Below are 23,567 nucleotides of genomic sequence, written 5' to 3'. Positions count from 1 at the left end.
ACGATTCGTTGCAGCAAGCTGTAAGACTGATACAACAACCTGTTGCAGACGCTTGGTGTCCAGAAGTAAACAAGGCAGATGCGTAGTCTTAGGAAGGGTGTGGAACGCAATCTGTTAGCCACATAGGGCTGAGTGAGAGCTCTGGGCCTAGCCCTGAGCAGGAATTGGTGAATAAGCTGCATCATGCTCAGAGTAGCCTTGTGAGATGTTGTGGAGGGCTTTGACTCATTATTTATAGGAATAAGCTATATGGGCATGTGTGCAGGCTGGGGGGGCTTGTGCCACTTTATCTGTATTAATGAGTTACAGTAGTCATCTCTGTGTGTTTACACAAGCCTTTTTTTTTATCATGCCAGAAGTCTGAGGGCTCCTCTTAATTAGTATCTCTAAGTGCATGAAGGCTTTTCTAAAATAAAGCCATGCACGTGTGATATTTGCCTGGACTTGCAGCTCCCAAGGTGGAAGAATAGAAATTATTTGTGAGCTGAGATAACCAGCAAAAATATCCCCTGCGGGAGGAGAGAGAAGGGAGCTTCTGGCTATATTTTAATATTCGTCAGGCCATGCTTAGATATCTCTCCTGCATTATTTAAACAAAAGACTCAGACCTTGCATCTGGGAGTAGCTGTGTTGGTATCTAGGCCATAGCATGCTCCCACTGGAGTCAAGTGTGACAAGATTTTTAAGGGATTTTGGTACAGCAAAAGTAGCACTCCTGTTGTAGTCCCAGTTTACTCAGATTCTCCTGGCAGCCTTTTGAATGCTGCCACAGATCTGGGAAGCCCCTGCTGTTTTAGGAAAGCAACTTTTCATGTGCATACTGCTGGTTTTCTCCTCCAAAACCCATTTGAAATAATAAAACAGTCTTTTTCCCTGGGGTTAGTGAGCCATCCAGTCAGCCATGTGAGACCAGTGGCCTCCGGGTCATGAAAGCAGTGCTCGATACCAAAGCAGGGCGTCGAACCTACCTTGTTACCCGCTCATCTTCTTAGCAAGCCAACAATATCCAGCACAGTGGGAGGACGTGGAGGAGCGCCAAAGATACAGTGCTTAACAGGCTCAATGTCTTTCCACTCTAGCAAGCCCAGGGTTGCATCACAGTGTTGTTCTCCTAAGAAGATGGATAAAGCAAAGAAAGATTTGATGAATTCCCTCGGGAGGAGCCCCTACCCTCCCTATGTGAGCAGTGAGGCTTCATGCTGGGACTGCAGCCCAGGAACAAGTTTATCACCTCCTGATAGCAGTAGCCACGGCCAAGAAAGGAAATACTCTGCTTTTAGAGGAAAGAGTTTTTATTCTGATGTCCTCACTGCAGGAGCCTCCAACAACTTGGGGGTAAGTGCAAAGAACAGTTCTTTTTCTACCATGGACTCTTTTAAATGGAAAGATCCATAGTATACTTGGCTTAGAGGAACTTAGCTTTTACTCTAGGTTCCAGGCCTTCACTTGGGGCAGAGACCTTTGTGCAAGACCTTGGCCCTCACAAAGTGAAGCTGTAAGATTCTTCATGATCACAGTTGTGCTGCTGTTCTTGGTGGCCATTGCTATCATTGTCACCATGATGTTGTCTGGGTTTGGGATGCCAGTTGGCAGGGTGGGATAGGCACATGGTTGGGACTGCAGGTGATATATAGAAGTAAAACTCCAATAACCATCTGCCTCATTGGCCCTCCAGTTCGCATTTTGGGTTGATTTTGGACTGCACTCTGCTGACAAATCCGCTGCCTCTGTGCACCGGATTGAGGTTTCCAGATGTTTGTACTTCTTTAAGCAGCCTCTAACGATTATTCATGGTTTCTGATTGTTCCTAAAGCTCTGGTAAAGTGGTAGGTGTCTCACGCTCCCTACAGACCCCTTTAACCTACTATGCCACTATACTACAACTTACCTCTGACGCTTCCCCCACATTATGTGTTTCAGGATGTTTGTGCTGGCCCGCATGTGCACAAGGATTTGCTAAGACAGGCAGACCTTGAGCAGCACACCCCCAAAGGTAAATCTACTGAAAAGAAACAGTGTGTGGCAGGAAATGGGACCATAGCTCTTAAAGCTGCTAATGCTGAGCATTTTGGGATCTAGACTGTCAGCTGATTACTGTAGGTTAGTGCACTGCTCTCATTCTCCTCTCAGTGCCAGGAATGGTGCTGAACTGCTTGAATGTCCCATGAAAAGTGAATTGCTTTTAGAGGTGGATTGAAGTGATCTGGCCAGGTGGTAGAACTGAGCTCCATTTTTCTGCTGGATATATCCATACCCCGGGGTTAAGGGTGCACTGAGTCTGTCTGTCTGTGGGAGCTGAATTCCACAGGCAGGCAGTGCCATATGTCAAGTGAGCACCAAATTTACATGTGTTGCCATTTCTGTATGTATTATAATTGTGTATGGAGCAAGCAATGCCCCCTTCCTGGTTATCCAGAGGAGTGAAAATGGGGCCTGCCCCCTGGAGCTGTATTCTGAGTAACCATAGTCAAAATCATGGTCCTCCCTCACTTTTTCCCCTGCATCCAACTGTGCCCCAAAGCTCCTTGTTCTGTCTAGATACAAGACAGCTATGTGTATACTGAGCTCCTGGTTCCACCTGCTCACAACAGCTTGTTTTATCATGGATGCTCAAATGTAGGCAGAAAGCATAGTCAAAGGTCTACCAGCACTTGCACAGCCCCTAGAGCATGCCTGGGGATATGGATTATAGGTTGGCAGTGAGTGGGGAGAAAGTGTGCATGTGAGAGGATTTTAGTCTGAGAGAGAGCTGGTAACTATATATACCACCTTCCTGTGCTTAGAAGTGACATTTATTTTCATGAGTGAGGAAGAATGACTGCATCCTCAAGTGAGTCTTGACAAGATAGACTCATCCCTAACAAGTGGAGACAGATCTCTATTTATGATCTGCTGCTTCTTCAAGGGGGAAGAAGCCATCAGGCTGGAAATGTAAATGCAAATGACACACTAAGTATTGACATAAATAGTTGATTGTGCACAGAGCACTATAATGAATGGTGCCATGGATTTTGCAACAATAGTGACAAAGTTGGAATAGTTGTGCTCCCTGACAACAAATATAAATCAGGGCCATTCTCCAAAGACCCCAAGCAAGAGAGATGTGTGATACTAAAGGAGCTATAGTAAGCCCTCTGCATTTTATGGATTCCCCCAAATTATCATAAGCATAGATGTTGGTATGGACAATGCAGATGTTTAGAATCCTATTTATTCCAAGCTAGGAGTCCTGAGGGAGGGGGAATAGAGAGAGGAGTCTGTTCAGTTGCTAACTCCTTTAGTCCCTAAGCAGACAATGTACAGCTCCAAAGGTTGTGTCATGGACCATTCTAGAAGGGCTAAGGAATGACCTCTTAAAGCACCTTTTCTGTACTTATATCATCCTGAAATACCTCTAGCTTCAGCACCATTGACTGCAATGGGAACAGCGAAGTGCATAGTACTTTCTGTAACTGGTGGCCCTCTCCCATGCTCAGCACTACACAATTGCTTTGCAATCAAGGGTCTCTGCTCTGACACAGGCAGAAACACACACAGCAGGGTGAAGGACTGCATCCAAAGCCTGACATGCACAACACCTACTTAGGAGCCAGAACTTTAAGTTTCCCCTGGTCAAGTGTATAAGTTTATCAAATGAAAATCTCTCACTCTGCTGAAATCTAATTTTGGCTCAGTGGTCTGCCTAAGGAATAGTGCTTTTTAAAGCTTGCATGCAATTACTTAATTTAGGCAAAGTTTGAAATTTCCAGTTTGCTACTGTTCTATTATTTGCAGCTAGCAATGACTTGTTTAGCAATCTCAACAGTTTGGTTTATTTATGGAATAAATGACACTGTTTAATTTCAGCCAGTTCTTGGAAACGTATACTTTTTACTTAGTCCAAATTCCTATTGAAAACATTTGGCCAAATTCTGAGACCGTTAGCTGTTTAACTCAGCCCTTGCTCGTGCTACTGCTGAGGTGAGTGAGAGGTTCTCTTGAGCAAGAACTGAGGAGAGGTTTGTCCTGAGTAAGATGTGAACAGAGATTTCAGAATATAAAGATGATCTGAGCAGCTGGCTCTCCTGGAATACTTGTAGGCGTTTTATCACCATTTTGACTGAATTCTTCCTTGCTGCTACTGACTCTTGCTCTCACAGCATCTCAGGCAGGCAGGAGAATCTCACCCCTTGCTGAGGATGGGGGACGCTATGCACTAGGGACCAGTAACTTGCCTAAGGTCACATAGACAGTCTATGGTGAAGCTGGGAACTGAACAGAGCTCCTTAGACCGTGGTCAGTGCCCTTCCAGCTAATAAGGTGCATTACAGTAATTCCTCAGTGGAGGCTTCTTTTGCGCCATCATTTTGATACTAGAAAACGGTAATGATACATCACACCATGAAAAAAGGTCTTTCATCCGCATAAGGGGAATGAAATTCTGTTTCCCAGTTGCTGTCTGCTTGATTTTTCTCACTTACAAATCTAGTGAAGTGATTCCCAAAGACAATCCAGGAGACAGCAAATCCTCCAGGTAAGTAAAGCAGAATGATGCTTTTTGACTTCAGACCTTTGTTTCTATTTGTCTCTTAGTAACAACCTTCAAGACACCTGAGGACATTGGAAGTTGCCTAGAAAAGCAAGTGATTGGACCAACCACTGAGATCCTCATCAAGTCAGACTTCCCACTACAAGCATTTAAGCCCAAAGTGCAGATTCCCTTTCAAAGGCTTCCAGGGCAATGCCCTCGGAAGGTTGAGATAGAGAGGTAAGTAGCCAGAAAGTGGCTAGAAGCATCGTTATGGAATGGACTCAGCAGACTAGCGTGTTCATTTTTGATTTCAAGACATGGTGTATCAAAAGTCTTTAGAAAAACACTGTGCTTTGAGGAGTTTATGTCACCTCTGAGCCTGCACACAGCACTGTTACCCCAGAATTGATCTCATATAATCATCTTTTTTGTGGCAAATCTGCTCAGAAAGTTCCCATTTCCTGCTGACCTCAGTGCCCCTTGCTATGTGTCTGTGTACCACCAGCTAACTGAACTGTTGGTGTGGAAGTTCCTAAAGTCCATCTGTCAAGTGGTCCACATTAAAAAAAAAAAAAAAAAAAAAGGCAGCCAAGAACCCTTTTTGGAAGCCTTGCTGCTGAAAAGAACATATGGTAGAACAACTTCCATAGGGTCCACAGGGAGCAAAACATGGGTCTACCAGATACATAAAAAAGAATGTAAGAATGTTCTGCAGCATGTGAGATAGGAAAGCAGACTTCAGTGATCCAGCTGCTTTCTGCCTGAGGGACTGATCCCCATAGCACTTGCTTTGGATTGAAACAAGATGCCTCTCCCTGTCAGGCCAATTCAGTGTCTAGAGCTAACTGGTAATTACTACTGGCAATAGGAGTGGGCTGACAGTGGAGCCTTCTGCAGTCCCACTTTTGATATGTTGGCCTGTCTGATTTTAAAGCTCCAGTGATCTCTTAGGTCTTCTGGGTAGCCTGCAACACAGTTGGTCCTTAGGATGTGGGGTTATAAGCACAGGAACCATTTTAGGCTCATTAAGTGGTTACTTTCCTATCCTATTCAAAACAGGAGAAGGCGGCTATATCTCAGTCTTGATATTGCTCAGCTCTTAGCCAATGAGGGGATAGACTCCAATCAGCTGATGCCAAGGCATCATGAGCCTGACAATATGCCAACTATTGAGGACAAGAGAGATCCTATCTTTCCTATCTATCTTCCACTAAAGGTAAGAAAGTACATTTAGTACTCTGTGATCTGTCTCATTGCTGACACCACAGGTGCTTTCTGAGTATCACAGGTCATTGATACTGGGTTTGGGCCCTGAAGAGCATCTATAAGATGCTGAGCTTCTGGAGGTTGTCTACAACTTCCATCAGAACTAATAGCCCTTGAGGGTGCTACCACATGAGGATGCTATCACTGTCACTTGTGTGTCCAAAGAAAAGGTGTCTCATATTCGCTTCTGGATGCAGCAGTCAGCACTATTTTTGCCTAAGACCTCCCCACATGGTGGTCTCTGCTGGTGCTCCCTGGAAAAGAACTAGAGGTAGAGATACTGCTTTCTGGGAGAAAGTTGTTGATCAAAGGTCTGTGTAGGTTTTGCAGTTCAACTTGTTTCTCTTTATAGCCCATTTAGGAGCTCTGTGTTGATTTTCCTATCATTAAATTTTGTATCAGGATATATTCTTCTCTCTGAAACAAGACTTCATTTCACTCCTGTCTTCGCTTTTTAGATATTTGACAATGAAGAGTATGACTGCCGAACTCCAGAAGAGTGGATCTTGCTAGGATTGGAGCCAGGATCTCGTGATAGAAAGCCAGTGCCTGGAAAAGCACTTTTACCTACAGATGATGTACTGGGACATGGTAAAGCTTGAATGAACTACTGCTCAAGTTGGGAGAGAGGAGCTAATAATTACAAGCCTGTTGAGCAGAAAGGAACATTTAGGTTATGATGAATATAGTTCTGGTCAGAAAAGCAATAGCTCAGTTCTGAACAGGCTCATGTAGTCACAGCAGGAGGCCGGGAATCTGGACAACTGTTAGTCTTGCCCTGGATTTGACTGTTCATAGTTTTTTTCTTTTTTTTTTTTTTTTTTTAAAAAAGAAGTAGCCTCTGACTTTTCCCTACCTGTTTCTGTGGCTGGAAGTCACAGTCAAAATTCTGAGTGTTTTACTGATGTGTTGGTCCCATCATAGAATTATGGAATTAGGTATCTTCTGCCTGGGTTTTACTGAGAGTGCAAATTGGAAGTCAAATTCAGATTGTTCTGAAAATCCAGGTAGTTCTGTCATCTGGAAGTAATTAAGTAACAAGGACATCTGCTGTTCTCCTGTCACTCAAAACCTTCCCAATGAGAAAGGATCCCTGGGTACACCTATACCTGAGTCCAGTTTCAACTGCAGCTCATATCAACACATCTGTGCTAGCTTTAAAGCACAGGATCTGGCACGGGTACTGCCTGCAGCACTGGGACAACCTCCTTAGGTTTGGTTGACTGCAAAATCTAGTCAGGAAGCTGGGTGAACCCTCAGCCAGCCAGGACCTGCATGGCTGGGCTCTGTTTGCTCTATCTGCCTGTATGCAGCTGCCCTGGGGAACACTATGCCTGAGCAATCCCAAAATTGAACAGATTGTTCTGTGCATAAGTAGCTGGATCCTTTTGGCCCTTGAGAAGGTGAGATTACACCCATATAGTGGATTACACCCAGTGCTGTTGCAAATGTCTACAGCTCAGAGCAGTGGTTAATGGCATCCATTTTTATCTTCAGTATAACGCTATCCTCACCATTTTCTGCTTAGCACCTCTCAACATTTAAAAGTTAGGCATGTCAGAAGTGACCCAGAGAAATAACAGACTGGATAACACACGAGTTTGTACACACTCTCAAACAAAAGAATGAGAACATGTGTTGGAGGGGCACACAGAGTTAGAGCATCTCCTGGGAAAGGATTATGGAATCCCCACAGACCCTGTGTGGGTAGCAAGAAGTCCTGGATTAAGGGGAAAAGGAATTGTTAAGCAGAAAGGATCCTGGGCATGAGGTGAAAAAGAGGATGGAGGGGTATACAAAAGCCAAGTGTGGGGTATGGCTGGGAAGAGTGAGTGGGAGTGCTGGAAGCAGGAGGTGGAAGGATGACCCACATGGGTAAGAGGAGGGAAATGGAGGGCACTGGTGTGTGCAAACAGTTGGAAATGCTAAACTGTGAGACCAGAGTTCATTATTTAGTTGATCACTGCAGGAATTATCGGAGATGAGCAGAGATTTATGATAGTAAATGAATTTGATTGCAGCCCCATCAATCTGATCAGAAAACTCTATTTGCTGCAGCCCTCAGGAGAAGGGACTAACCCTGTTTTAATGCTTGACTCTTCTCAGAGGATCCAAAAAGCCAAGAGTTAATCTACAAGTGGACTGATGTTGGCGTTCTGGATTATGACAAGGAGACAAAGCTCTACTTGGTCCATAAAACAGATGAGAATGGGCTGGTGAGAGATGAAGAAGGGAGACCCATCCTCAACGGAGGACTAACTCCAGAAGGTTTGTTCCCAGAAAGGCCTTCTGAAATCTGGCATATACTCTGAGAGCCAGTTTGTTACCCCTACTGGTCCTAGGTATATTGGGAAGGATGTCGAGAAGTCATTTAATCCCTCTCCCTGTGGCATTCTTGACAGATGTCTGTTTAACCTCTCCTGAAAAACCTCCAGGGGAGAGAACTCTACACTCTGTTTGAAGCCTTTCCTATGGAGATTCCTCTCCTGTATCTCTTTCCTTTCCTGCCTTCAAGAAAAGTTAAATGTTGGTCTTCCTGAGCCAGTGCAGGGTGTTGACAGGCTAAGATGAAGTACCCACCTTTTGAAAGGGTTCAAGATGCTGCTAATTCCATGATACTGTCTTTTGCTGTCCTCGGATCCAGTTCCTCATTTTGGTCTCCAGTGTTCCAACCCAATTATATGTCAGCATTGCAAGCCATTCTGAGCTTTTTCTTCTCTGTAGACTCTTGTAAGCTTTACCTTCATTTCCCAGGAAGAGCTCCATTGCTGCCATGTCAGTACTGGGTGTCACGAGTTTGCCTGCTGTTTCTGGCTGAAGATCCCCGAGTGTTTACTCAGAGGGTAGTTTCTGCCAACAGCTTGCGTAAGAAGACACAGGCACTGCTGCTTTACCACCTGTATGTGGACTGCATGCCCACAGATGGACTGAACAGTGTCAGTGAAAAGAGCCTCGGGAAGATGAAGCTGTTGGCTATGCATACGCCCAACCTGAAGAAAGAGAAGCGGTAAAGTATCAAGTACATGTTTAGACTCTCAGCCTATAGCTCATTAACATTTTATAGGGTTTCACAAGGATACAGAATGAGTGGCAGTGCAGGCAGATCTTGAGCGTTCAACTCGTAGCCCATGAGTTCCATCTGGTTTCAAATATGTACATCCTGCACTCTTGTTCAGAGCTTCATCAGCTATAGGTAGGATGAGAACCGTAATGACATATGTGCAGGACAGGTAGACTGCCAGTGTTCCCAGATGAAGTAGATATATTTCGCATGCAGATCCCTGAGCCATGCTTGTACCCCCAGTTGATTAGCCCTCAACAGCAGGCAGCCTGGTCAGCGCTGGCTGACCTTGCTATATCCCTGCCAGACCTGCTTTCTGCAATTCCATGAATACAGGGCACCTTAATGCTTAGAAAGGGCTGCACATTTTCACTTACAGTCCCTAACAGCTTCCAGGACACATATCAGACATTTCTGATCTGCAGACCACCTAGAGGGAGGGGTGTCAGCTATCTGCTGTTGGCTCTTCTCCCCCTTCACAGCCACTAAAACAAATCAAAAGAAGATCTGTACAGTGAACTGGTAGAGCAAACAGAACAGGAGATCTCTACCTGGATACAAACAAGTCTCCCCCAGACAGTGTCTCTTTGAAATGCATTTCATATCAGGAAGGAGTTTTAAGAGTCCCTGGGCTGATGAATCATGAGCCGTTGGTAGTGTTACTGGGAATGAGCTGTGACTGATTGCCCTGCTCAGAGACAGGAAAGTGTGAAGGGCTATGTGGTCTGCCAGCCTGAACTGGAAAGAGAGTAATTGGTCTCTGTTTGTGAGCAGAAATGTAGTCAGAAAGAAAAGTACCCAGTCTGCTTGAGATGAAAAATGACAACTTCACAGGGCAGACAGGGCAGAGGCTCAGAGTTCACACACACATCCTGGGTCAGGAAACTGGTGTCTTCAGGAGATGTTCAGCAGGAGATGTTTGGGAGGACAGTCCAGTTTGCCCACTTTTCTACAATTGCCAGACAGCTTCTTCAGTTCTTGGTTATTTCCCCTCCTCTCTGTAATGAGTCTCTCCCCATAAAACACCTACTGGAGATTTTACTTTGATCTGAGAAAACACTTGAGAAGGCTGCAGTCCTAGTCCCGGGTCTCCACTTACCTCTCTCATTAAACCTCCAGTCGATAGCTTTGCTGACTGCTCCGTTGTCTGCACAGCTCTCCTAATGCATTTGGTAGTGGGTGAGCTGCTAGGTTAACAAATCTGGGAGAAGTGATTGATGGGTAGATTTTGGAGTAAAGGTACAGACATGCAGTTTGCTCAAACACTGTGAATTGTCATCGGTTCCATGTCCTTGTAACAGGGTATTAGACCGTTTGTGCTGCCTGGAAAAAGAAGTGAGATTAGACTATGAACGTACGATGAACAAGATCAGCTTTGACAGAGTTGTCATTTCCAAACCTCAGACGTTTTCTTATGTTACCCTGCCAGACAAAGATGAAGAGAAAGTGCCAGAGAAAGGTATGGGTCATAAAGAAGTAGTTTGGAGTCTGATGTGGTATAGGACCTGTATCTATGATGGGATTCATGCCTTGTTGCAGAAACTCTCAGGTTCACATTGATGATTAGGGCTCGTAAGGGACTGCAGAAGGAGATAATATGAGATTTTGGAGTATGCCTGCTGTTTTTCAGGATATATTTGCATATTTAGGCTATCTCAGTATAACACATTACCATCCATAAGCTATAGTTGCAGTAACTCTGCAAGTACACCTTTAATGGCACCAAATGCAAGGTAATGTGATGAACATAACTGTTTTTCACTACACTATGTTAGGGCTCACTGCCTTTCATTTGCTCTGCTCAGTTGTGCCATAGCTCAAACGTGAAAGAAGGCCCAAACTCTTTCAGACACCCCAGACTGCAGTGAAATGACCATAGAAAAAGGTGTTGTCCATGCATTTCCATCTTCCAAAAGTTTGAACATGAGTGGCCTCTTACTAGATGAGATGACTCAGATGAGCCTTAAAGCCTCAGTGAGAAGCCCTTCAAGCCTGCTGTTCTTTATCATAGAAGTTTCATGAGCCAAACCCTCAGAAACATCAAGGACCAAGACAGTCCCTCAGCCTCTAATGGGAGGTTGCAGAAAATTTCAGAGCAGACTCTTTCATCCAGCCATCTGCTGAAACTACTTATAAGGCCCAGGTATGGAAGGAGAGTCTATATCACAAGCCCTGTCCTGAAAGAGCTGTACTAGAAACTATTCCTTTCAAACAGGAACTGCAATGGCTGTTGCAAGCAATAACATGTTCTTTTGTCCGGTGCTAGGGCTTATCTACATCCCAGACTTCCCTTTTGATGAGCAACGAGCCCACTTCAGTTTTGTCTCGCTCCTGACCAGGCCAGAAGTCATCCTTGCCCTCACACAGGTTCAAGATGAGTGCAACAAGGCAGCTGCCATGTCTCTGTTCCACTCAACTTTAGCCAAGCAGGTCCGCCTGGAGGAGTTTGAACAGATCCAGACCCAGACCTTCACTCAGGTGAGAGGCAAAAACCTTGGTGGCGGGGGTAGGGGGGAACATATGGGGCAGCCAACAGGGCTCTGTACCTGTATCAGACAGACTCAGCAACTGCTCACTGCCTAGAAATGGATGAGCTTTCAAAGGAGATACTATAGATGAGAGAGGAATTTATATCATAAAGCATCAAATTTATTGGGAAGTGGAGAGAATGGGATAAAGGAGCCATAGTTCTCAGTGAGCATCAGCCAGTGCCAGCCATGCTCTTAGTAATGCTTTGAACAAGTGGCCACATAGCTACACATCCGCTTTTCCCTCTTCTTTGTCCCTATGCAGATTACTTTTTTTTTTTCTTTTGGTAATTTTCCCATTCCTTTTAGCTGCAAGGCACAAGTGCTCATAAGGGTAATGCTTTCCTCCACTCTTTAGGATTGTTCTTTATGTGTTTAATTAGATTACTCTGCTTCCAAATGCTAATGAACAGACTAGGAAAAAAATTTTGTAATTCCATGGTAACTTTGACCAGAAGATTTTCATGCCATCTAAATGAGCTGCACATTGCACACTGGATATGGCAATGCAGAGCACCTATGTGACTTACCCAGAGTTGTTGTGAATCAGTGGCAGAGGGCATATGCTGGTCCTTCCAGTCCCATGCTGTTTCAACAAGGTAGTGTTGTCATCTGCTCTGTGACTGAGGTTGTATTATTACACACAAACAGCAGCTGCCTGTGGAACAAAAGTGATACTTGGTGGTGGTATTTTAATAAGTTAAAACACTGCAGGCTGCTGCTGCCTTTGGCTGCTTCCCCTCACTTGTCAAGAGTAGACAAAATTCTGTCCTTCACTTGCTCATCGTACTGTATACACAACCTCTTCTGAGGAACCCTGATACAGGCAGCTCCTGAGATACTGTTCTGTAGAAGAAGGAACAAAAACAAACAACTATGATAAAAAGAAATAATAGAGCTCTTTGCTTTTTAGTATCAGCTTTCTCTCTGCAATACTTTTGTCACTGAAGGAGATGTATGGCCAGACTTAGATGTCATGGGTGTGCACATGGATGTGAGGGCTATTGTTTAGTTGCCACCACTCTGAGAATGTTTCCTTTTTCCACAGCAGAGAAAGGTTTAGCATTCCCAGCTAGCAACTAACCCTGGCCATGCTGCTTTTCCATCAGCTCTTGGAGGATTACACAACTTGCTTTGTTTCTTTGCCCTAGGTTCAGATGTTTCTCAAGGATACTTGGATCAATACTCTAAAGATTGCCATAAAAAGCTGCCTGAGAGATATAGGCAAAGGCTGGTACAACCTGGAACAGAGCAACTGTTATGTCTACCAGATGTCCAAGCTGCATAAGCTGATGAAGCGCATCAAATTCAGCCTGCAGGACTCTGTGCGCTCTTTGGTTCAGAACTCACTGGTCAGCTTCACCCAGCTTTTACTGGATGCTTGCCATGGTGTCCTGAATTGCTCAGAGGATATGGAATGGGGAGACGATCTCATCAATAGTCCGTACAAGTAAGAGGGGAGAGAAAAAGGTCAAAGAGTGGAAAGAGCAGAGAAGTGAAGTGCCCTTTTCTTTCTGATTACTGTCTTTGCAAGCAAGCTTTGCACTAGATGGAGGCTTTAGGTTGGGCTGTTCCCCCCACACCACCATCCGACCCTGCCCCTTCTTCTTCTGGGTCTGGGAAATGATGCAGAGCTGTTTGCTCTGTTAGTACAGATTTCAAATTGATGCCTTAGTGGTATGAGTTCGCCTGACAGAATCAAGATCTGCCACTTTGACATATTGTTCTTAAGATTAGCAAATGGATGCTTCCAATACTCTTGAGGAAGCATGTAATTATGGACTAGCTTCTTTTTGGAGCCTAGGATGAGGAATACCAGGAGACTTTATGGCTAGTTAATTCCATTCTTGGATTAAAACTCAGGAGTAGAATCTGTCCTGGGATCTCTAAAGTATACCTGTATATATATAAAGCAGGTTGTCAGCATGCCTGGGTTTTTTTTCCTTTGAGTATTACTTTAAGGATTATTGCACTTCATGATACTAAAATGGAAGGTTTAGAAAGTAAAAACAGGAGGAAAAAAAGCCTGCCACTTAAATGAGGCCTGGACCAGAGACTTTGAAATCAATGAAAGTCTTGATGTTGACTTCAGCTGATTCTGAACCACGCGGGTGAAATTCGAGATGGGAAGAGGTCAGTGTTAATTTCTGTAGGATGTGTTTTAGAAGTATATTGAGGGTGTTGCATCCCTGATTTGAAGAGCTTCTGCAGTTCGTCTGTAAGCCAGCTTTGATACTTATCATAAGATTATGACTTCTGGGGATTCTGATGTGTCATTATTGCCACTGTTTTCTCCTTAGATAGACAACAGGTCTCAAAAATCTTTACTGATAACTTCAGAGTACAGTGCGCTGTGCCTTCATCCGCATGGGACAATCCTCCTGTACTCTGCTTTCCTCTCCTTTCCAGTAGGCATTTAAGTATCAAGACTATAGCAATATTATCACATGCCATTTTCTTGAAAAGCAGCTCTGTTGTTCCTCATCTCTTCCCACTGCAGACCACGAAAGAATCCACTCTTTGTAGTAGACCTGGTGCTAGACAGCAGTGGTGTTCACTTCAGCACCCCTGTGGAGAACTTCGAGCAGTCCCTCATTTCTCTGTTCAATAAAGGAATCCTGGCAACCCACACTGTCCCACAATTGGAGAAGGTGAGTTACTCTGCCTAAACAATGATACAGTTGTACAGGTCTCTTCAGTGCCGTGCATCTTGGCATAGGCACCTCCAGTCTTGTACTGAGGGAGAAAACTTGCAGAAGCATGTAGCTGGGAATCTAGTTTAATTAATTTGAGCACAGCACTGTGCTAGTGCATTTCTACTCAGACAGGATTTCTCCATGTACCCCAACCCTGTAACTCTTCCATGTAGTTTAAATGTAGCATGAGTATCTCTGCTTTAATGCTGCAGGGCTCTATGGAGCCGTGTCCTAAACAGCTTGGTTGTCTTGACTGCATGGCAGCTGGTAAAAGCAGACTCACAAGCAAATAGCACCTTTTCCAATGCCATCAGTCTGCTGCAGATGTCTTCTGCATACGCATCCTCTCCCTGTTACTATAGATGACCTATCTTCCTAGGTCCTCTTTCATTGCAGAGTAAAACAAAACTAATAAAACAGTTTCTGACATGATATAGAGGGACAGACTGCACAAGATGCGAGACAGACTTCTCAAAGATGCCACTAGTGATCATCTCACCCCTCTCCTGGGACAACTCTGTGGAGAGCAGCTAAAGTCCCTTCCCAAGCTGAGCAGCATGATTAGCTTTACTAGCTTCTAAAAGACTTTTCCCCTTGTACTCTTCCAGTATGTGTTGGAGAACATATCTATCACAGGCACACCCTTGCTGCAATCAGTAGATCTGTGTGAACCAGCAGTGGAAAAACTACGTGAAACTATACGATCTGCCATGAAAAAGGCACTGATCCCCCTCCAAGCCTATGCCAAAAAATATGAGAAGTTCTTAGAGCTCAATAACAACGACATCCAGTTCTTCGTAAAGTAAGTGGCATCTGACAGAGGCACCTCCGAGCCAAATAGCAAGCCTTTTCAGATCTTGTGTGGATGTGACAAGAACGTGGAAGCTGGTCTGAGCCCATGAGTGTAGTGACATGGCTCAGGTGTACATACCGGAGATCAGGTAGCCATGGGAGACAGTCTCTGGCTCTGGGCAGTGGCCCATACTTTTAAAGGAAATTGGTGAGTGGCAGTGAGAATTTCTTCCCGCCTCTGACAGCGCTCACATTCATGTCATGTTTGTAATTGTCATTGGAGATATTACTAGCCATAAAAATGACTCATCCTGTTTGAAAATCCAATTAGCATACCTGACTCTGACCTCCTTCAAATGGTGTCTGTTCAGACTGATAACGTTCTGTAGAAAGTAATGTTTTGTTTCAGCCTGTTTTCACTGCCAAAACTCTTCTTCACACCTGTGTTGTCCTTCAGCCTCCATTACTTTGATGGCCTTTCTTTTTAGGTTTCCTGGTTTTCTCCAGTCAGTCCAAACAGTGATATTGAACCCTTTCTCCTATCTTGTTTTTCCAGCATCATTAGCTCACAAATCCCACCTGACAAATTCTTGTCTCCTCCCAGAACACATTTATGTGCCTTTCCTCCCCCAAGGTGCTGCCACTTGCCTTAATGCCTTTTTCTTCCCCCCACTCCTTTCTGCAGCTAAAACATTTTGTGCTCATGTATCCTCTCCTCATATCAACTATGCTTTTAAAACCATTGTAGACCTGAGTTATTCCTTTCCCTTTCTCCCTGTAACATTCTTCAGGTACTTACCAGTGCTGTGTCTTCTGTCACTGGGGTCTGTCTAGTCCACTGTGTGGGTACAGCTGCACTGCAGGCAGGCAGGCATAGGGAACCTGGCTTCATCTGCTTGGAGCTGGTAGCGATAGCAGTGAAGAGAGGACTGCAGGGCCTTCAATGCAGACTGGTAACACAAGATGGATTGGTCTCTGCTGGCATGACGCACTTGACACTGAAGTCTGTGTGATGTCTTTGCTGCTGTAGTTCCCAATGCTAAGTTAAAGCTAGCACTCCTGTGCTTTACTGTGGTACAAACACTCCTCATTTCATATGTCTTGTTTGCAAAAAGTTGTACACTGGAACAGATTCATTGTTAGTTTCAGCTCTTGGTGTTTTGGGTGGGCATGTGTGGACATCTTCTGAACAGCCTAGATGTTAAAATAATCTTCAGGTCACTTTCATGTTTTTATTTACAGAGACTATGAAGAGCAGTGTCCATCTGCCCAGGAGATAAGGAGGATAGTAATCATGCATTTGTCTGAAAAAGAGAATGTGGATAACACCCTGTCTAGCTCCATTGTCATTGGTCCCTTCCACATCGTCACAGAAGGTGTTAAGCAAAACCTGTCAAAAAAATACAAAGCACTTGCCACTTCCATGTTGGACATTCTGGCTAAAAACCTTCATTTGCAGGTGCAGAATGTAAGTTTCCTGCTTCAGTAGCCTGTCTTAGTGTCTTGCATTTTGAGGCCACTGTGTCTGAAATGTCCAAAAGACATTTTGAGGATTGACAAAAGACAATTGAGGATATATTAATGAGGACATTTTATAGATTGCACTGGAGTGTTAAGTTAAAACAAAAACAAAAGAGGCAAGATATGCGGAGTCAACCAAATCAAGTATTAAGTGCATTTAATAAGTGATGTGCCTGAAAGCTGTATCTCTTGAGACAGGAGTCTTCAAGACTCTACAATCTCATAAAATGTGTTGTGGATTGAAAAGATCCATCTAATAGACAACTGGAAGTTCCTTCTGATTGCTCTCATGATAATTGCAATAGACAATCCTCTGGCAGATGCAATTGTCTGTAATTCAGTTATTGTCATCATTTAAACTACATATCTGAGGTTCCTCCTCTTTTTTTGGGCAGTCTCATTCCATCTGAACTCAAATGAGAGGGGTGGAGAAAGACTGAGAGGATAAAAAAAAAAAAAAAACAAAAAAAAACAAAAAAAGAACATTACTGGGTACTCACTGCTTCAGACCACCTTTGGAGTGGGACACAGGTGGATCATAGCTGGTTTTCCAGTTTGCCCTTAGAGATTAATTACTTGATTTTAAGAAGTGTTGCTTAACTCAGTTTTGGTTGACTTAGATGGGGGGAGCTCAGTGCCATGAAAGCTTTTACTGCGGCTTGTTGATGGAAGGTCAGTCCTCATTTGGATGAAACTCAATAGCCACATGGTGAAGCTGCATATCTGCAGCAGTTGTCTGCTGTGTTGTCCTGCAGATTTGTGAGGCATACAAGGCCACCAGCTGGAAAATGCATGAGAAACCAAACAGCATTGAGGAGCTGTCTGAGCTGCGGGAGTGGATGAAGGGAGTCCCTGAGCAGCTGGCTGTACAGGAGGTAGGGCACCCTCTCCTGATGGGCAAGAGGCACCAAGGAAAGTGGGGTGTGAACATGATGATGCAATGTACAGAGCCTCAGAAGCACAGCTTTGCTTTTTTGCTTATATATGTATGCAAGGCCTTAAGATTAGTTAAAGTAGCAGTTGAAAATGTTGCCTTAAATTACTTATGCTCTGTTACCTTGATGATCCATTCTCCATTTTTGTACTGTGTCATCTAAAAACTGGTGCTGTTTTTAAGAAAATGCTTCTGCTACAAATGCTAGTATTGCTGGTAACCTGTTTGTTCTAACATGACATTTTAGTGCCCAGTTATCTCAAAGCAATTTGCAAAGGAGAATTCCTTCCAGCTGAACAAATGGGGCAACCAAGGCATCAAGCTGTAAGCTGACTTGCCCATGCCAAGAGAAGAACCTGCAGGACAACCCTGAATACTCAGTTTCTATCCAGACATCCACCAAGTCACGTTGCTTTTCATTTACATATAATAGAGAACAATATGATGGTATGATCATTCATGTAACAGGGGGCTGGAAATCCATTCCTACTGTTCACATAGCAGAGAAGCAGCCTAAAGCACATTGAGTGTGTGTGACTAACACCCTTCAAAGGCGTCTCATGAAAATGAGGTATACTGCAAAGAGTTGTAATCAGTACAGTCTGAAGGTGTCTATTTTATGTCTCTTTTACCCTGTGCAGGAACTGATCAAGGAAGTCACGGAAGATTACGAGGTCATGGAGGAATTCCTTTACAATCTTACCCAACAAGATTTCACTGCAAAGTGAGCACAAGGCATTTCTCCCACTGTCAAAGTGGGACACTTTTCAGCAATTACTATACTCAACACTTCAGGGGCTGATATGTCTGTCTATCAAGGGCTCTGGCAGAACTTTAAAATGCCTCTTAATCTAGATAAGTACAGAACTCCTGAAACGAAGCTTACAGGGAAGTATGAATTCATGCTGGCTTCTGGCCTGCAAGGCAAACTGGTAGCTATTAACCTCTTTCACATACCAAAGTTCTTTTCTTGTTCTTTTTTGGGGGGCAAGGAAGCAAGACCTCTGCAAGGCCTGTAAGTGTGCAGTTTAGTCTTTGTCTGCAACTGCATGGACGCATCCAAGGTAGTAACACTCCTAGGGTTTGCCAAGGATTAGGAAGGAGTGTAGTGGCACATTGTCATTGCATTTCTTATCCATGCAGTCTCCTCTTAGTTCTTCTTGGCTGTATTATTCAGATTGTGGCTTGACTATGCCACAGTAGCAGGGTCAAATCACAAACACAGCTACATAGCTTCAAAAATCAGCTCAGCCCTAAAAGCTGCTCTCATATGGCATGGACTCAATCCCATATGTCTGTAACCTGAAGAGTCTATGCAGTTTGCTTCTGAAACTGGAAATATGGGATGCACAGTGCAAAGAAAACTCAGCAACTGCAGGAGATCAGCTCAGCTCCAGGACTGCTTAGCACAGCTGTAGCAGTGTTTCCACTAGCCAGATTTGGCACATGCAGAATTGGTAATCAGTGCATCCCCTGGTGCTGGGAAGGATATGACTGCGAGGACATGCTGCAAAGCCTCACAGCTGGCATTGCACACAAGCTAAGAAATCCAAATAGTGTCATAGGTGGGCCACTGTTGAGCAAGGACCAAGAAACTCCCTGGTATAAGCTGGTATCTGCAACGTACTCCCCAGTGCATTCTGCAGGTGCTTTGTTAGTCAGGGCTTCCCTTTGTCTGAGTTATCCTGGCCACTCACTGCCCTGCCTAGCAGGAGACCAGCTTTTTCAGTAGTCCTATAACGCCACAAACCAGGACTCTAACTCTGTTTTGTTCAGTTTCTTTTGAATACATTCAAAGACGGACAGTTCCTCTGGATGCCTACCATTATTTTGCTCTCTCCTAGCTTTTCAGCAGCATCCTAGTTTTCTTCCTTTTGAAAAGGCCCTCTGCCTCTCCCAAGCCTTCTCTAATTGAGTAGCCTAGTCACAAAGACAGCACATCAACAAGAAAAGCTGGAAAAAATATGTTTTGTTGAAAACATGTGTTTCTGTTGGTGTTAAGCTTCCTTGATGGTGGGAGCTGGTTTTCTTGTTCTGTTATTTCCAGCATTTCAAGCATATGCCCCAAAAGATTCTCTTTTTTTTCTTTTCTTTTTCCTTTTATGTTATATCATACGAGTACAGGTGGACTGCAAGTTACTGGCCCCTGAAAATAATTATGCAAACCAAGTCCATTCAGCTCCAGCACCTGGAGGAAGAAGAGAAATTTCGCAAGATCCAGCTCATGGATCAAAACAACTTTCAAGAGAGGCTAGAGGGGATGCAGGTATTAAACCATTGAGAATAGACTGTCCAGAGAAGTAGGGCTGGAAGCTCTTGTGATCAGCCAGGTGGGAAACCTTCAGATGAGATTTTAGTGCTTTCAGGCCAATGCAGTGTTGGACAAAAAAATTGTCAAAAAAATTACTTTTTATTAGAAATTGGGGGTTTGATTAAGAACTTCGTTTTTGTTTCAAAGTCAACACTTCATAGAAGATACTGATTTTTCACGGGGAAGACGTTCACTAAGAGGCAACAACATTCTCGTTCTGAAAGCAACAGTCTGAGTACCATATACCCCTGCTTTTTTTTCTGCTGCGTACTCAGTTCCCCACAGAGCATCTACCAAATGTGCTGCCATTGAGGGGGAAAATATGGCATTCAGTCAGGAAACACATTTTATGAGAAAGACTCTGAAATAATAGCAGAGTTTTGGAGCTGAGATACTTCTGCTTTCCACCAAAACAGTTAGCAAGTTATTTTTCAACAGAAACTGTTACCTTTAGAAAAAATGCTGTCTTGGAAAGGCTGTAATCAAAGATCTAGGTTATTTCAAAAGTACCCTCCCAAAATGATAGCACCCCCAACATAATACTTAAAAAAAAAAGGCAAAGTGATTAGAGAAGCTCTGGATATACTGTTGTTAAGTAATTCTTGGAAACAGGCTAAATTACTTAGTAGAGCTACGATTTTCATTTCACTGATTCTGTAACTGCTGACACTATAATTCAGCAGCAAGAAATTTGACCATAGATTGATTTGTCCTTCTCTTTGGTGGCCAACAATTGGTCATAAAAACAAAAAAAACCCAGCCAATTCCTACATTTGCATTTTCAGCTACCTGACCTGTGATTATTGCCTCTTCTCACCACTTCCTCAGTGGTCTAAACAGAAGTAGAACTAGATTAAGAGAGATTAAACTACGATCTTATAAAATCTTACCTCCAAGTATAGTGAAAAACACACCAAGAAATTAAGGTTTCCAGGAGCAGCACTCTACTTCAGAGCCACAACTCATGCCTGCCATTTCTCTTCCAGCTGAGCGTGGGTGGGTTTTCCATCCAGGTGGATGTTAGCAGAGCTCATGAGTTGGCTAACGAAGCAAGGCGGATCAGAAAGCAGCAGAAAGAGCTTCAGAATTTGGCTATTCTCTACAACAACAGGGAAAAGATCTTTGGGATGCCAGTTACTAATGTAAGTGTCAGATCCTGTCTCCTACAGTGCATAATACTGGATCCTAGTCTTTGTTGGGCCTTCTAGGTGTTATGTAGAGCAAATAATGAGTCATAGTTCCCCAGGGGGAACAGTAGTTCCCCATAGCATCATATATTTGAGATAAAGGCACTTTTTCCCCTCTTTCACACTCTTTTGGTTTGTCTGTTACTGACTAGAGAGGCTTAGCAGTCCCTTGGGGTGACCATGCTGCTCAGTCACTCCACTGGGCTGCTGAAGAGCTACTCCCAGTGGAAGGCTGCTTACTTTTGTGAGAGACTTCAGGGGTTTACACTCAGATCTGAGTGATGCTAACGAGCAGGAGTTGGATGGGGAAGGTATTGAAGCAGTAGTTAAGATGCATCAACTTCCATAAGGCTTTCACTGCGGTTATATAGACATGAATGGCTATGATTGCATAGTGGTATGCAGTCAGCTGGCTGGGCTCAGATCATAGCATGTTCTCCTAAGGAAATACTTTCAAGCTGAAAAACACTCATTTTCCCTGCAGCTTTTCAGCTGCTGATCTGTCATTGGCATCCACGTCCATCTGAGTCTGGCAGCAGAGCAGAGGCAGAGTCTGTAGTCCTTTTTCATCTCTCAATCCGTGGTCACTCCTCCTTCATTGTAAGACCCCAAATTTCAATATGATTTGCACCATGCATTTTGCCCAAGTGTGCAGGGACCACTGCCCACCAAAATCTCCTACTGGTACCGCAACTGAGCATTTACTGAGGCCAGTGGAGTGAGTGATCTTCATGGTGCAGGTACAGCTCTGACAGATATGTTTTGGCCTGAAGATGTAATGCCCAGTTCTGCTAGTCACTCTCCCTTGGGATCTATGCTGAGGTCCTAGGCCTGCATGAGAAGAGAAACTGATAACTCTCGAAAGTATGTGTGTTTTCTCATTGCTTACTTGAGATTCACAGAAGAATTGTTTCCCTTTTTTTGGCTTTTTGACGTGAAAACTCATCCAGAGGGGTATACACTTGTTCATGCTTGCTTTTTCTGTCTTCCCAAAGTACAGTAGGTTGTCCAGGATGGTTAAGGACTTCCAGCCATATTATGATCTCTGGACTACAGTATCGGACTGGATGCGCTGGTATGACAGCTGGATGAACGATCCTCTCACTGAAATTGATGCTGAACAGCTAGAAAAGAATGTCAATGAATCTTTTAAGACAATGCACAGATGTGTGAGGCAGTTCAAGGATTCACCAGGTAGCTATGCTGTCTGGGGAAAGGAAGCTGGTGCACACCAGCATACTGATGTGAGAAATGTCACAGAAAGCTCAGATCAAGGATTGTCAGGCTGTCGTATTGGTGAGCTATGTGTATTAGAGCTAGCTGAGAAAATGCTAGTGAAGTTATTTTCCACTGAAACTGTAGCTTTAAGTGCCTGCTCAAGTTAGGCAGCAAATGAACTTGAATCCAGGTTTTCCTTGTGCTGTTCTCTTGGCCATTTTTATCCTCACCATTGACCACTGAATTTAATGAAAAGCCAGAAAATATTTTTTTTTTTATTATGAGCAAAATGAAATTCCAGAGTCTGGAAATGATATGTGAAATGCAATAATTGGTTTCCTATCTGCCTGAGTTATTAAGTTTAAATGGTAACATCCAGCCCTTCCAGTTCACGTGAAAGCCTTTTAATCATGGCTCCTAAAACTGGAAGTGAGACTTCAGTCATAGCTTAACTTCCTATTCCATGATTCTCAAAGATGCATTGGTCATTCTTGAGAGCTAATTCTAAAATCTCCTGCCAGATGGCTTAGATTGAAATATGTTTTGCAGTGGGAGATTTTTGTTTCATCCTTTTTAGCTTGAACTCTCTCTTAAACAATGCCATGAATCAGCCCCAATGGAGGAGGTGATGAGTGGATGCATGAGTAAGTATGAATCATTATGGTAAATAGAAATACTAAGAATACCTGCTTATATTCTTTGCAATATCCCACAGCACCTGGTATGATATATGTGTTGGTCTTGAGGCTGTCTGTCCTTGCATTCCACCCTGCAGGAAATGTGAAGTGGTAGCAGCTCCACTGAGTGTGTGCAGTGTGGCTACTCAGGGTGCTGTCAAGAAGCATGTGCTATAGCCAGAGTTCAGAAAAGAAGCAAGTACCATATTTGTTGCCTGCCCATTACTTTACTCTCAATAGTGCAAGCTAGAAAAGGCATGATATAAATGGTGCAGAAACATGGGTTTCCATGACACCCTGGAGTGCAAATTTGTCTTTTACTGAGCCCTTTCCTTATGACTTTGCCTTTCCTATGAGAACTGGAGTAACCTCAGCTCTAATGTGGTCATAAGCAAGGTGGCATGCTTTCCTTCTCCATAGCTGGCTGCGATCCTGGTTTACCTCTAGCTCCCATGTATAGTGTGCATCTTGTATTTAGGATGGACTGAACTGAAATGTGAGATATCTCACAGCTGCCATCTTGTTAAGGAAGTGAAGATCTCCTAGGAAGGGTCACTGCATCTTCTGAAACATCTGCTGGCAGATAGGGTTTGACTGTGCTTAAACCTGTATTAAGACATTAAATGTGTTTTGTTTCTGTTTTGTTTCTCATCTTCCAGTGAGCTCTGGGCTAAGGTGCACTTTCTCTTAGCATAGACTTGCCTGTAACAGATTTGTGGCCGATAGGCAAGTCTGCTTCTGGGAGAGGACCTCAATCCTTGCTTAGTAGAAGTGTAGAAGGGACCTTTATGTCCCTATTACTTCAAGCTTGCATTTCCCAGCACTTTCTTTCCTGCTAGTTACGCCTGTACCCTGTGTCTCCAGGC

General features: G+C 43.8%; 1 protein-coding gene across 1 annotated transcript in view; it reads left to right on the top strand.

Annotated features, from left to right (window-relative positions):
- The first annotated feature begins 1,062 nt into the window (after positions 1-1,062).
- The window catches only part of DNAH1 (dynein axonemal heavy chain 1), a 77,091-nt gene continuing 54,586 nt past the window's right edge, over positions 1,063-23,567 (top strand). The window contains exons 1-18 of the mRNA XM_085302488.1: positions 1,063-1,335; positions 1,921-1,993; positions 4,573-4,747; positions 5,570-5,726; positions 6,235-6,367; positions 7,883-8,044; positions 8,531-8,783; positions 10,139-10,296; positions 11,104-11,315; positions 12,517-12,815; positions 13,866-14,016; positions 14,670-14,863; positions 16,096-16,321; positions 17,130-17,249; positions 17,950-18,032; positions 19,433-19,574; positions 20,606-20,761; positions 21,802-22,000. Of these exons, the coding sequence (XP_085158614.1) occupies positions 1,063-1,335; positions 1,921-1,993; positions 4,573-4,747; positions 5,570-5,726; positions 6,235-6,367; positions 7,883-8,044; positions 8,531-8,783; positions 10,139-10,296; positions 11,104-11,315; positions 12,517-12,815; positions 13,866-14,016; positions 14,670-14,863; positions 16,096-16,321; positions 17,130-17,249; positions 17,950-18,032; positions 19,433-19,574; positions 20,606-20,761; positions 21,802-22,000 (3,166 nt within the window). The remainder of the gene's footprint in view (positions 1,336-1,920; positions 1,994-4,572; positions 4,748-5,569; positions 5,727-6,234; positions 6,368-7,882; positions 8,045-8,530; positions 8,784-10,138; positions 10,297-11,103; positions 11,316-12,516; positions 12,816-13,865; positions 14,017-14,669; positions 14,864-16,095; positions 16,322-17,129; positions 17,250-17,949; positions 18,033-19,432; positions 19,575-20,605; positions 20,762-21,801; positions 22,001-23,567) is intronic.

This window comes from Rhea americana, unplaced genomic scaffold (genome assembly GCF_003343005.1).
Source record: "Rhea americana isolate MKP2758 unplaced genomic scaffold, rheAme1 scaffold_19, whole genome shotgun sequence".
Classification (NCBI taxonomy): Eukaryota; Metazoa; Chordata; class Aves; order Rheiformes; family Rheidae; genus Rhea; species Rhea americana.
Note: the sequence above shows the minus strand (reverse complement) of the source record. Positions and strands in the feature narration are given on the sequence as shown.